The sequence below is a fragment of the Mesoplodon mirus genome (genome assembly GCF_964341445.2).
Source record: "Mesoplodon mirus genome assembly, chromosome: 2".
Taxonomy (NCBI): Eukaryota; Metazoa; Chordata; class Mammalia; order Artiodactyla; family Ziphiidae; genus Mesoplodon; species Mesoplodon mirus.
Window position 1 is genome coordinate 231216264 of NC_138977.1, and position 13951 is coordinate 231230214.

Consider the following 13951-nt stretch of genomic DNA (forward strand, 5'->3'; position numbering starts at 1 on the left):
GGCTAGACAGCAGCTGTCCCTACGGACCGGATGTGCCCTTTCCAACTCACTCCAGTCCCCTCATCCCTGATTATACCCCCAGCTCGAGACTGGGCAGCAGCTGCCTCGGATCAGTTATATTATACGAAGGAAAAAATGGAAGATGTGCCCGGAAACAACATGATGTTCCTCGTGGTCCTCATCATTTACTGATGTCTTGTGCTTTGCCCTGCAGGCACCTGAGTTCGCAGACTATCTTAAACACATAGAGCATTCTCAGATATCTCTCCCATCACATGCCCTGCCTCTCCAGGATACACTGTGCCCCACTGTTAGCTGGGCAAGTCTAGAAAAGAACACTAAATCATAGAAGTTAATGGAGGAATAGACTGAGATGGACTCCTTCAGACCCTTCATTGTAAGCGGGGGTGGGAGTAAAATGAAAACTGTTAGTACTCTCACTCTGCTTTTAGGTCAGTGACACACACACAAAACCAATGAGAAAAATCATAAAGATACTCCAGGAGACCAAGACTGGGTCAGTCTGAACGGGGGGTCACAAAACATGTTAGCCCCCTTCCTTGACTGTTTAGAAAATGAGTTGAGTTCTTAGAGAGAAAGCCATGGGGGTGAGGAGGAAAATGCAGTGGCCAGCCCAGTAGATGTCCTGGGCTGTCAAAAACCACCAAGCTCATCCTCGCTTAGGTTAGAGCTGCTGGCCCACGCCTAAAAATTTTGTAGGTGGCATAAAATGACTTTCAGCGGGGGAGTGTCATCATTGTAGAAAGGGGCTCAAGAAAAGACAGAGAGTAGAATCTGGCCTTGGCCAACGTAAGACAGAAGAAGAGGATGCCTTTCTCACACCTCCTTCATCCTGCTGTGGCAAGTGCCGCCTTATTTGCCCTTCAGGGAGGCAGAGATTTTGGCACAGCCCAGATGCTTCCCGTTGCTACTTAGGATGATCTCCGACTGGTACTTCCCACTGCTGAGCCAGCTGGGCAACTCCACGTCAGGCAGGAAGAAGTCAGACTTGGGTAGTGAGTAGGTGCCTTCTTTGAAGGGACAGTGACAGGGAAGCCCACAGGTGTGCAGGGGTTCTTGGCAGGGATTCTCAAGGGGAATTAACATTTCAAGCACATTACAGAAGTTCTCGTAGGTGCAGCTACCAAGTTGCTCCACACATGGGACTTTGACCCAAAAGCCAGCCACTTCATTCTCCAGAGTTAATACCACCTTCAGAGGATCTTTGAGGTCCACAGTGGTCCTGACCTCAGCACTGATGGTCATGTTCCTGGGAATGACAATGGGGTCAGGTTCCACAGTCAGGCTGTTGATCACTGCAGGGTCCTTCCCCTCATCGCAGTTATCCCAGGAAACGCTACCAAGCCTGGAGAGCCTTCGAGAGGATGCGTGCAGGAGCTGCTGGGCCGGCGAGAAGCAAGCCCAGGGAGATGAGGAATGGAGACTGCATCAGGGGGTTCATCACAAAGGGTGGGTCCTCACCGGGTTAACTACAAGTTTTGTGGAGGTGACGACGCCTTTAAATGCCTGCCCGTAGTGGTTATGCAAAGCTGTGCATTCCAACATACATGCACTTTTGAAACCAAAAGGAGAGGAAGGAAGAATGAGGCAGATGCAGTGTTTAAGGAGATAATGGCTGATAACTTTCCAAAACTGATGAGAGAAAGCAAGTCTCGAATTCTAGAAGCATGACAAACTCCAAGCATGATAACTACAAAAAAAAAAAAAAAAAAAAAAGCATACCCTGGACACCAAACACAACAAAGAGATCTTGAAAGCTTCCAGGAGTGGGGGAAAGCCAGAGATTGACCAGGTTACAGGTGGTCGGGGGAGTGACGGTGGAGGGGGACCTTCCTGGGAGCTCACAGTGAGCTCGTCCTGGGCTGAGGAGCTGTCCCCTGATCGGGTGCTGAAGCTCCCAGTGAGAGGCAGCTGGAGCCTTTGGAGTTTCGGCTGCTCCCACTGTGCTCCCGTCTCAGGGTGAGGGGGGAAGAGAGGAGCTTGCTGGCTGCACTAGTGGGAGAGAGCCACCGCCTGCCTGGTGTGGGCTGGTGGCTGTGAGCAGATGACGGGGGACGGATTTGAAGTTCCTCCCCCTGCAGCTGGTGCTAGGAGGGGCCAGGGGCCTGATGGAGTTTGGCCAGGGCCTCCCTGATGTCGTGGTTCTGCATGCAATAGATGTTGGGGTTGAGCTGTGGGGTCACAACAAAGTAGACCATGGACACCAGCTTGTTGAAGTCGAAGGAGCTGATGGCGTGTGGCCAGGCGTACATGAAGATGGTGGTGGTGTAGAAGATGGCCACCAGCGCCAGGTGGGAAGCACAGGTGGAGAAGGCCTTCTGGCAGCCGGACCCTCCTGGAATGCTCAGCACCGTGGCCACGATGTGAGCATAGGAGACCACGGTCACTGGCAGGAAGGTCACGAGCACAGCCAGGGCTGCCACGAAGTCCAGCACTTCGATGGTGATGGTGCCGGAGCAGCAGAGCTGCAGCAGGGGTGAGATGTCACAGAAGAAGTGGTTGAAGATGTTGGGGCTGCAGAGCCTGAGGCAGGAGGTGAGAGCCATGGACACAAAGGAGACCAGGAAGCCACCCAGCCAGGCGCTGAGGGCTAGACTGAGCAGAGCCTCCAGCCCATGATGGCCGGCTAGTGCAGCAGGTGACAGATGGCCAGGAACTGGTCACAGGCCATGGTGGCCAGGAGGAAGCACTCAGGCGAGCCAAGGGAGAGGAAGAGGAACAGCTGCGTGAGGCAGCCTGAGAAGGAGATGGTCCTCGCCGAGACCAGGCGGCCAGCCTGCAGCTTGGGGATGGTGACCGAAGTGTAGAGGGTCTCCAGCACCGACAGGTTGGCCAGGAAGTAGTACATGGGTGTGTGCAGTGGACGGCTGGCTCTGATGGTCACCACGATGGCCAGGTTCTCCAGGACAGTCACCATGTAGATCGTGAAGAATGACCCGAGCGGTGACCCCTGAAGGTGGCACAGCTCAGGGAAGCCCAGCAGGATGACATCTGTCACCAAGGTCTCAGTGGAGTTGGTGGAGTTTCTCATAGCCCTCCCTGGCAGGGGGGTCACTTCTGAGTACCCTGGACAGCAGAGAGAAGCAGGTGTGATGTGTGCTGGGCAGGGGGCCAGGTCGTGAGAGCTGCATGTGGGCACTGTAACCCTTCTCAAAGCTGCTGCAGCACTGACCCCCTCTCAGCCCAGCACGCACCTCACCCCGAGCTAACACCTGGCAAGGGGGCCTCGGTGCCTGCACACCAGTGCGCGCAGATACACCTCTTACCTCCACACTCATGTGGATGCTCTCAGGTGCGTACTGTTCCCTATCCCAGCACCAGGTACATGGACAGGCGTGGGAGTGCCTGTGCTTGTGCACGCGTGCGCACACACACACACACAGGTGCACTCCTGCACACACCCCCAGGTACATGCACACACACTCACACACAGGTGTATGTGTGCACATAGCAGGAGAGAAGACCCATTCTGCCTGCCTGGTGTGCCATCTTAGGCTGTGTGTCTGGGCACTTCTCTGGCCTCCTCCACGTGGGCCCCCAGGGACTGCTGCTCCATGCTGCTCTCTGGCCAGGGTCCCTCATGCCTCAGGAAGGACACCACTTCCATCAGATGGCCAGCTGGCTCTCCAGGGGTGAGGAAAACCTGGGCCAGGGATTTGCAGGGCTGGAGGTGTGGCGGGGGAGGGGGTGGGAGGGTTCATCCCCACTTTTCGTGTCCCCACATGGCTCTCCTTGAACCGGCCTGAGGTCTTTATCCTGTGTGTTCTGAGCATCAAAGTGGCCTTTGAGGGATGGTGGAATCGGTCCACTCAGAGCCTTTCAAGGGCCACGCACTTTGGGACTTTCGTGCCAGGACGCCCAGGAGTTGGGTGTCTGATGGATGGGCGGGCGGCAGGGAGGTGTGGCGGGCTGGGGCGGAGCCGGGCAGTGCTCCCCACTGGTGAGTGAGGGGCTCCTGGGGCCTCAGCTCCTCTTCAGCCCCTCCCCTACTCTGCGAGGTCGGGGTCTGTCCAGCAGGACCGGGGCGCGCTGGAGGTGGAGGGTGATTCCCGCCGGCAAGTGTACTTCTTGGGCGACCCTCAGCCGGTTCCTCCTACGTTTACCTTCCCTGTGCCGGGGCTGAGCTGGTGGCTGCTCCTGGCTCACCTCGAAGGGGCTCGGAGACCCCCACTGATAGCGCCCGGTGCCCAGCCCCGTGGGGAGGGGCTGCAGGAGGGCTCAGAGCTGGTGGGGGGGTGCAGGACTGAGGACTGTGCTCCAGTCCCTGGTGATGTGAGACCCGTCAGTGATGCGGCAGAAGAGGCTGAGAAGGGGCTGCAGAACCGGGGTTGGTGGGCCAGCTTGGACACGGGGCATTCGGGCTGGGGGCTCCAGAAGCCCGTGCCCTGCTGTCTATGCCATGCCACTTGGTGGCAGGTGTTGGGGGCACCCGGCAGGTGCTGCCCTTGTAGCACCCCCAGGCCCTTTGCCTCAAGACCAAGGTCACTGCCAACCCGCTCTACCCCTCCCCTCGCAGAAGGTCTCCGGGGAGGGTCTAGGGGAAGTGCCGCATCCCACTGGGTCCTGCTGCCTCGGGGCCCAGGTGGCTCTTATGGGGCTCATTAGAGGCTTTGCCCCCCAGCCCTGTCCTCTGGAGGACACAGCGGGACTCAGAGCAATTTGCAGGGTCCATGGAGGGACTGTGAGGGGGGAATATGATGTAAGGGGTGGGGGGCTTCCCGCCTTCCCCACGGGACAAATAGAGCCCGGCCTATTACCTGCCCTCCAGGTGCCCTGGCCCTGGTGACGCCTGAGACTGGCTCCCAGTCTCAAGGCCCTTCCCTGAGGTCCAAAAGGGAGGGGCTGCCACCTGATAGCGTTCGTTTTATTTCCTCTCCATGCAGAGCATTAATTTATTCGTTTGTATAAAATAAGGTAAAGGACTCTTGTAAACCTGCTCTCCACTCAAGACCTACACAGTGGCTAATAAGTGACCTTAGTTCCTCCCCTCTGCCACCCCTGCTTCCCTCTCAGAGGGACCACTCACGGGGGTTCCCCTGCTGCCTAAAGCATTTTAATTATAGATAACACATTGCTTAGTTTTGCTCGTATTCAAACGTCATAACAAAGGGTATCATGCTACATGCTGTCTTCTGGGTCTTGCTTTTTCTGTTGCTAAGATTCTTACTCTTTTTGGTAGCTGTACTGCATTCATTCTGACACCTGTGCAGTAACATTCTGTCGTGTCTGCCTCATGATTCGTGAATTTGCTCTTTGTGCACAGCTCCTGAGTGCTGGGTGCCAGTGTTTCTCTTGCAGCTACCCCTACGAATGGGAGTGCTGGGCTGCACTTCACATGCAACTGCAAGAAAATGCCAAGTTCTTTCCTCAGAGTGGCTGAAGTGATCACACCCCGACCACTGAACTACATCCTCTCCAACAGAGGGTGTGGCGGATTTCCTAATATTTGCCAATTTAGAGGGTAAAAATAGCATCTCACTGTGAATTGTCTTTCCCTGCTTCTCTTGATATCGTTAGTGTCAGTGAGTGTTTCTGCTTCTGTGAGATGCCTCTGTGTGTGTGTGTGTGTGTGTGTGTGTCTTTTGCCCATTTCTCTCCATGGTGCCACCTTTTACTTATTGATTTGCAGGCGTTCTCTTTTTATCCTTTTCTAAATTCCTTTATTGAGGTGTAATTTACACAGCGAAGTGCACAGACCTTAAGTGTTAAGTTTGATGAGTTTTGACGAATGCACACATGCATGGAACCTGCACCTCATCAAGATACAAACTTCCTTCACCCCAGAAGCATGCTCCTTCCCAGTCAACCCTTAATCCCCCACTTCGAGGCAACCACTGTTCTGATTCTTTTCTTCATAGATTAATTCTGGTTCTTTCTAGAATGTAAGAGAAACGGAACCACCCAATATCCCCTCTTTTGTTTCTGGTTTCTGTCAGCATGTTTTTGAGGCATGTCCAGGGTGTCTGTGCCCGTTCCATTATATAGATAGACCATGGTTGTCTGGAAGAGTGTTCTTTAATTTCCAAGTATTTGGAGATTTTCTGGAGATATTTCTCCAGATATTTTAATTTCATTGTAATCAGAGAGCATACTTTGCATAATTTTGAATCTTTTAGAGTTTGAGACTTATTTAATGCTCTAGAATATGGACCTGTATTGGTGAGTGATCTGTGTTCATGGGTCTATTTCTGGATTCTGTTCTGTTCCATTTGTCTCTAAGTTTGTCCTCTCTCTGATACCACACTGCCTTGATTAGGACAGCTTTCTAGGCTTGAAACCGGCTGGTGTGAGTGCTCTGACTGTTCTTGTTCTTCACAGTAGCTTTGGATCTTTTAGTTCCTTAGCTTTTCCATAAATTTTAGATTCAGCTACTTGATTCCTATGAAAAAAATTCTGTTGTAATTTTTTATTGGAATTGCATTGAATCTAGATCAGTTTGGGGAGAATTAACATCTTTACAATATTGTATCTTCCAATACATGAACATGGTCTATCTCTTCATTTTTTGGTTCATCTTTGATTCACTTCATTAGTGTTTTTTAATTTTTACCATGTTTTGCAAATATCTTTCCCCAGTTTATAGCTTTTCTCAGTTCCTTTAAGATGTCTTTTGATGAACAGAAGTTCTTAATTTTTCAGTTATTTTAGAACAGTTTTAGATTTACAGAAAAGTTGCAAATTTAGTACAGACAGTTCCCATACACCCCATACCCAATTTCCCCTAATGATAATATCTTACATTAGTGTGGGGTACGTTTGTTACAATTCATGAACCAATATTGATACATTATTATCAACTAAAGTCCATACTTTAGTTGGATTTCCTTAGTTTTTACCCAATGTTCTTTTCCTGTCCCAGGATCCCATCCAGAACACCACATTACATTTAGTTGTCATGCTTCGTTAGGTTCCTCTTGGCTGTGAGTTTCTCATACTTTTCTTTTTTTTTAGACAGTTTTGAGGAGTTTGGGTAATCTCTTTTATAGGATGTCCCCAAATTAGGGTTTGTCTCATGTTTTTCTCATGATTAGACTGGGATTATGGGTCTTTGGGGGTAAGACCACAGAGATAAAGTGCCCTTCTCATCATGTCATATCAGAGGTCCATACTGTCAACAAGAATCAAGTGTTGACCTTGATCACCTGGCTGAGGCCGTGTGTCATCTCTCCTGTCAGGTTACCCACCAGCCTTCCACACTGTCCTCTCTGGAAGGAGGTGATTACATCAGCCCACACTTAAGGAGTGGAGAGGGGGGCGGTCACGCTCTCCCCCCTTGAGAAAGGAATATAGACCTAAATCACTTGCAGTTCTTTTGCATGGAAGATTTGTCTTTTCTCCTCATTTCTTTATTTATCCAATCAGTCCTTTATATCAGTACAGACTCATGGATTTTATTTCATACTTTGGGTTATAACCTGATGCTATTCTAATTATTTTGTTGCTCGAACCATCCCAGCTTCTGTCACTGGGAGCTCTCAGATGATTCCTGGGCCCCTTGGACAGGCCCCATCATTTTGGCTTTTCTTTTGAGTACTTACTTTCTGGTGCTGAGATGCCCCAGGCTCATCCTGCACATTTCCTGCCATACCTGGAATCAGCCATTTCCCCAAGGAGCCCTGGTGCCTTTTATTAGATGATGATATTAGAAACCAACCTCTGGGGACTTCCCTGGTGGTCCGGTGGTTAGGACTCTGAGCTTCCACTGCAGGGGGCACAGGTTCAATCCCTGGTCAGGGAATTAAGATCTCTCGTGCCACGAGGCATGGCCAAAAAAAAAAAAAAAAGAAAGCAACCTCTGGGCGCCAGCAGTGTTTGTCGCTACCAGGGTACTGTTATCTCTAGGCCCCCTTGCCTGACAGAGCAAGGAGGCCTGTGTGTACAGTAACCTGTGTGCACACACTTCCACACGGATTTCTGTATGTAACACCTGTGTCTGTGCTAAGCCAAACACGAGACCTTACTGACGTCTCCGCCTCTGATCCATCACCACGTGGACCTTTCCATCCGCCTTGCTGCGCTTATCTGTGAAAGTCCACGGCGACATGAAACCCCTGCCTCCCACTGCCCACCATGCATTAACTTAATTGTCCAGTTCCAGTGTACATGCAAAGTGGCGGTAGAATTGTTAACCTGTACTCAGCTAGGAAAAAGCTTTGTCAACTAGAGCACAGCGCTGGGTAGTTTCTCCTGCCATTGGTCTTACAGACTCCACTCATTCCCAAGGTTACTTAGATTAGCACCTTTACACCCCACGCCCTGCAGTGAGGTTTTTCTTGCATTCCTTATACAGTTCAATTGTTTGCCACCTTCTGCATTCCATCTAGAGTCCCCGAGCCTCCTAAATGATTTTTTTTAAGTTTATATACATTGAAGTTCACTTTTTGTACGGTAGAATTCTATGGGTTTTAACAAGTATCAATATCATGTATCCACCATTACACTATCACAGAATAGTTTCGCTGCCTTGAAAATCCTCTGAACTTCACCTGTTAAACCCTCTCTCCTCCCCCCTGACCCTTTGGCAGTTACTGACCTTTACAGTCTCCACCGCTTTGCCTTTTCCAGAATGTTATAAAATTGGAATCACACGGTGTGTAGCCTCTTCAGACTGGTGTTCTTCAGTTAGCAATGTGCCTTTAAGATTCAGCCATGTCTTTTCGTGGCTTGATAGCTCATTTCTTTTTAGTGCTAAATGACATTCCACTGTATGGAATTAGCACTAAGTGGACCACAGTTTATTTATTTGCTCACCTATTGAAGGACATCTTGGTTGCTCCCAGTTTTGGGTGGTTATGGATAAAGCTGCTGTAAACACTAGCATGCAGTTTATTTTGTGGGCATAAATTTTCAGATCAGTTGGGCAAACACCTAGGAGTGTGACTGCTAGATCATATGACAAGACTACATTTAGCTGTTAGGAAGCTGCCTAACTATCTTCCAAAGTGGCTTTGTCATTTGCTTTCCCACCAGCAATGAAGCAGAATCCTTTTGCTCCACATCCTTGCCAGCATTGTGCATTGTCAGGCTTTTGGATTCTAGCTGTTCTTATAGGTGTGTAGTGGAATCTCCTTTTTAAAAAATTTATTTATTTATTTATTTGGCTGCACTGTGGGGCATATGGGATCTTAGTTTCCTGACCAGGGATCAAACCCGTGTCCCCTGCAGTGGAAGTGCAGAGTCTTAACCACTGGACCACCAGGGAAATCCCTGCTTATTTTGATTTGCAATTTTCTAGTAAATTTTGTTGACCATCTTATCATAAGCTTCTTTTTCATCTGTATATCTTCTCTGGTGAGGTGTTAAAGTTCATAATTTTAACACAGTCAAAATTTTCAATATTTATTTATTTATTTATTTTTGAGAGAAAATAGATTTTAATGAAGTCTCTATAATACAGATGTTGATTTCTATATGACATATATTTGTCATTGATTCTTTTTTTAAAATCTTTATTGGAGTATAATTGCTTTACAATGGTGTGTTAGTTTCTGCTTTATAACAAAGTGAATCAGTCATACATATACATCTGTTCCCACATCCCTTCCCTCATGCATCTCCCTCCCTCCCACCCTCCCCATCCCACCCCTCCAGGCCGTCACAAAGCACCGAGCTAATCTCCCTGTGCTCTGCGGCTGCTTCCCACTATCTATCTACCTTACGTTTGGTAGTGTATATATGTCCATGCCTCTCTCTTGCTTTGTCACAGCTTACCCTTCTCCCTCCCCATATCCTCAAGTCCATTCTCAAGTAGGTCTGTGTCTTTATTCCTGTTTTACCCCTAGGTTCTTCATGACATTTTTTCCCCCTAAATTCCATATATATGTGTTAGCATACGGTGTTTGTCTTTCTCTTTCTGACTTACTTCACTCTGTATGACAGGTCTATGCACCTCATTACAAATAGCTCAATTTTGTTTCTTTTTATGGCTGAGTAATATTCCATTGTATATATGTGCCACATCTTCTTTATCCATTCGTCCGATGATGGGCACTTAGGTTGTTTCCATCTCCGGGCTATTGTAAATAGAGCTGCAATGAACATTTTGGTACATGACTCTTTTTGAATTATGGTTTTCTCAGGGTATATGCCTAGTAGTGGGATTGCTGGGTCATATGGTAGTTCTATTTGTAGTTTTTAAAGGAACCTCCATACTGTTCTCCATAGTGGCTGTACCAGTTCACATTCCCACCAGCAGTGCAGGAGGGTTCCCTTTTCTCCACACCCTCTCCAGCATTTATTGTTTGTAGATTTTTTGATGATGGCCATTCTGACTGGTGTGAGATGATATCTCATTGTAGTTTTGATTTGCATTTCTCTAATGATTAATGATGTTGAGCATTCTTTCATGTGTTTGTTGGCAGTCTGTATATCTTCTTTGGAGAAATGTCTATTTAGGTCTTCTGCCCATTTTTGGATTGGGTTGTTTGTTTTTTTCTATTGAGCTGCATGAGCTGCTTATACATTTTGGAGATTAATCCTTTGTCAGTTGCTTCATTTGCAAATATTTTCTCCCATTCTGAGGGTTGTCTTTTGGTCTTGTTTATGGTTTCCTTTGCTGTGCAAAAGCTTTGAAGTTTCATTAGGTCCCATTTATTTATTTTTGTTTTTATTTCCATTTCTCTAGGCGGTGGGTCAGAAAGGATCTTGATGTGATTTATGTCATAGAGTGTTCTGCCTATGTTTTCCTCTAAGAGTTTGATAGTTTCTGGCCTTACATTTAGGTCTTTAATCCATTTTGAGCTTATTTTTGTGTATGGTGTTAGGGAGTGATCTAATCTCCTACTTTTACATGTACCTGTCCAGTTTTCCCAGCACCACTTATTTTTTTTTTCAAGGCACATTTAATTTAATATCAAGAGTACAATACAAAAGGCCCAAATACAATGAAGGAACACATTCCCCCATTAACACCAACGACAATGCTCTTTCAACATGTGCCTGTTGATGGAATGGGGATTTAATAAATTTTACTACTGAAAAAAATAACGCAGTGAATCTCATCACAGCTAATATCCTTATACAATCTAGTTGTGAAATGAATGTTTATAATGCTTCAAACAGTTTAGACCTGAAGTTTGATACCACACCTTCATTATTTGTACAGTCCTCAATAAGATTATCTACAGTATTAGCAACCATTCAAAGGACAAACCATTGAGTAAAACCACATTGATTTAAGGCTCAGTCAGGTAATATGGAGCCCCAAACTAAATGGTTAAATATATGAACTACTTGTACTACCATCTATTATTTGATTCTCTCATGACTATTAAGTTGGTTCTTAGCAAATAAACCCTTTAAAGGCAAAATTCACCTCATTTGAGTTTGACCCAGAAGTTCAACAACAATCACGAAGTCCACAGTCTTATTGGCAAAACTGATATACAGTGTCTCTAAGTCACTATGCTCAAGGTTAAGAGTGATGCATATTCCATCTTTACATTTACTACAATTTTACATGTTCAATTCATGATTTTAAATCTCTAGGTTTTCATTCCTCCAAACTGTCTGAAGACACAGTGTGCCACAGACTTAAGACTTCTGTTTCTCCCTCTATTTTCTTCAAACAGAAACATTTGTCAAGTGTCTACACGTTCTAGAAGGGGAATTTTTCGGAGGTGGCCACTTCTTTGGAGTAGCCTGACACCATCAGGCCTCTGAAGCAAGGGGAGGGGGAAGAGAAAAAAGCTGAAACACAAGGTTCATCTGGTAAGTTTTACATTAACCATTACAAGCTGGATAGTATAAGAATGTGGCTTTTTGGCTCAAAAAGTCTGAGTCTTGGTGTGGAAACGAGTATTTGGCTGTCCCACCACAGCTTTCTCGTAGTGGGACTGTCAGGGAAGTCTTGACTGGGGAGTATGATTTGTTTACCTATCAGGCGTAAACTTCCAGGCACTCAGTTCATTTTGGGATTGTTCCAGTTTGTCTTTAGTCTGTTCCAGTTCACCTTTCATTTTCAGGAAAAACAAGTTGATCGCTGGGTCTACCATTGTTGAACTCAGTTGGGCAACGCTAGACTGCTGGACTTGCTTGAGGTACTGGATTTGAGTAGTACACTCTTGCATCTCTTGCTTCTTGGTTGCTAGTCACATTACAAGAATGTTTTCCCTGCGTGCAGACTCTTGCTGTTGTTGCTTTAGTTTTTCTTCAGATTCCCTTAAGCCAGTTACATCATTACAGTTAAGATCTGTGTACTTGCCCTCCAAAGCTTGCACATATGCTTCATATTGTTTCCACCTGAGAATTAATTCATCTTGTGCCATAACTTTGAAGTCTGTTTCACTCAGTCGAAGCTTTTTAGGAAGAGGTTCCTCATTGGTCATCTTGAATCCTCTCCTGATGGAGGCCGTGCTGGCGCCGCCCAGTCACATAGGCTGATCCCGCGCTACCCGCTCGCTGCCCAGGCCACCCGACCCTGCTGCCACTGGCCCCTGTGCTCCTCCTCCCGCCACTGCCCCGGCTCTCCCCTTTATCTGCAGGTCTTGCTGCCACAAAATGAGCACCACTTATTGAAGAGGCTCTCCTTTCTCCACTGTACATTCCTGCCTCCTTTATCAAAGATAAGGTGACCATATGTGCGTGGGTTTATCTCTGGGCTTTCTATCCTGTTCCATTGATCTATCTTTCTGTTTTTGTGCCAGTACCATACAGTCTTGATTACTTTGTTGTAGCTTTGTAGTATAGTCTGAAGTCAGGGAGGCTGATTCCTCCAGCTCCGTTTTTCGTTCTCAGGATTGCTTTGGCTATTCGGGGTCTTTTGTGTTTCCATACAAATTGTGATATTTTTTGCTCTAGTTCTGTGAAAAATGCCAGTGGTAATTTGATAGGGATTGCATTGAATCTGTAGATTGCTTTGGGTAGTAGAGTCATTTTCACAATGTTGATTCTTCCAATCCAAGAACATGGTATATCTCTCCATCTATTTGTATCATCTTGAATTTCTTTCATCAGTGTCTTATAATTTTCTGCATACAGGTCTTTTGTCTCCTTAGGTAGGTTTATTCCTAGATATTTTATTCTTTTTGTTGCAATGGTAAATGGGAGTGTTTTCTTGATTTCACTTTCAGATTTTTCATCATTAGTGTACAGGAATGCCAGAGATTTCTGTGCATTAATTTTGTATCCTGCTACTTTACCAAATTCATTGATTAGCTCTAGTAGTTTTCTGGTAGCATCTTTAGGATTCTCTATGTATAGTATCATGTCATCTGCAAACAGTGACAGCTTTACTTCTTCTTTTCTGATTTGGATTCCTTTTATTTCCTTTTTTTCTCTGATTGCTGTGGCTAAAACTTCCAAAACTATGTTGAATAAGAGTGGTGAGAGTGGGCAGCCTTGTCTTGTTCCTGATCTTAGTGGAAATGGTTTCAGTGTTTCACCATTGAGGATGATGTTGGCTGTGGGTTTGTCATATATGGCCTTTATTATGTCGAGGAAAATTCCCTCTATGCCTACTTTCTGCAGGGTTTTTATCATAAATGTGTGTTGAATTTTGTCAAAAGCTTTCTCTGCATCTATTGAGATGATCTTTGGTTTTTCTCCTTTGTGTATCTCCGACGTGTATCACGTTGATTGATTTGCATATATTGAAGAATCCTTGCATTCCTGGAATAAACCCCACTTGATCATGGTGTATGATCCTTTTAATGTGCTGTTGGATTCTGTTTGCTAGTATTTTGTTGAGGATTTTTGCATCTATGTTCATCAGTGATATTGGCCTGTAGTTTTCTTTCTTTGTGACATCCTTGTCTGGTTTTGGTATCAAGGTGATGGTGGCCTCATATAATGAGTTTGGGAGTGTTCCTCCCTCTGCTATATTTTGGAAGAGTTTGAGAAGGATAGGTGTTAGCTCTTCTCTAACTGTTTGATAGAATTCGCCTGTGAAGCCATCTGGTCCTGGGCTTTTGTTTGTTGGAAGATTTTTAAT

General features: G+C 46.4%; 2 protein-coding genes and 1 pseudogene across 3 annotated transcripts; all 3 read right to left on the reverse strand.

Moving 5' to 3' along the window:
• Window positions 1–873: 873 nt before the first annotated feature.
• LOC309794259 (ganglioside GM2 activator-like) lies at window positions 874–1462 on the reverse strand (the record flags this gene model as incomplete). Its single annotated transcript, XM_082605492.1, is given in 2 exon segments — window positions 874–1395; window positions 1397–1462. Coding segments are annotated over 2 exon segments (588 nt in total).
• Window positions 1463–2108: 646 nt separating this feature from the next.
• On the reverse strand, window positions 2109–8065 carry LOC309816445 (olfactory receptor 6B1-like; the record flags this gene model as incomplete). Its single annotated transcript, XM_082643939.1, is given in 7 exon segments — window positions 2109–2620; window positions 2623–2647; window positions 2651–3087; window positions 3856–4027; window positions 4168–4227; window positions 7164–7255; window positions 7987–8065. Coding segments are annotated over 7 exon segments (1377 nt in total).
• Window positions 8066–11617: 3552 nt separating this feature from the next.
• LOC309797607 (pre-mRNA-splicing regulator WTAP-like) lies at window positions 11618–12485 on the reverse strand (annotated as a pseudogene). The gene is made up of 2 exons: window positions 11896–12485; window positions 11618–11678 (listed from the first exon to the last, which is right to left on the reverse strand). The product of its transcript is annotated as a pre-mRNA-splicing regulator WTAP-like (transcript).
• Window positions 12486–13951: the final 1466 nt, after the last annotated feature.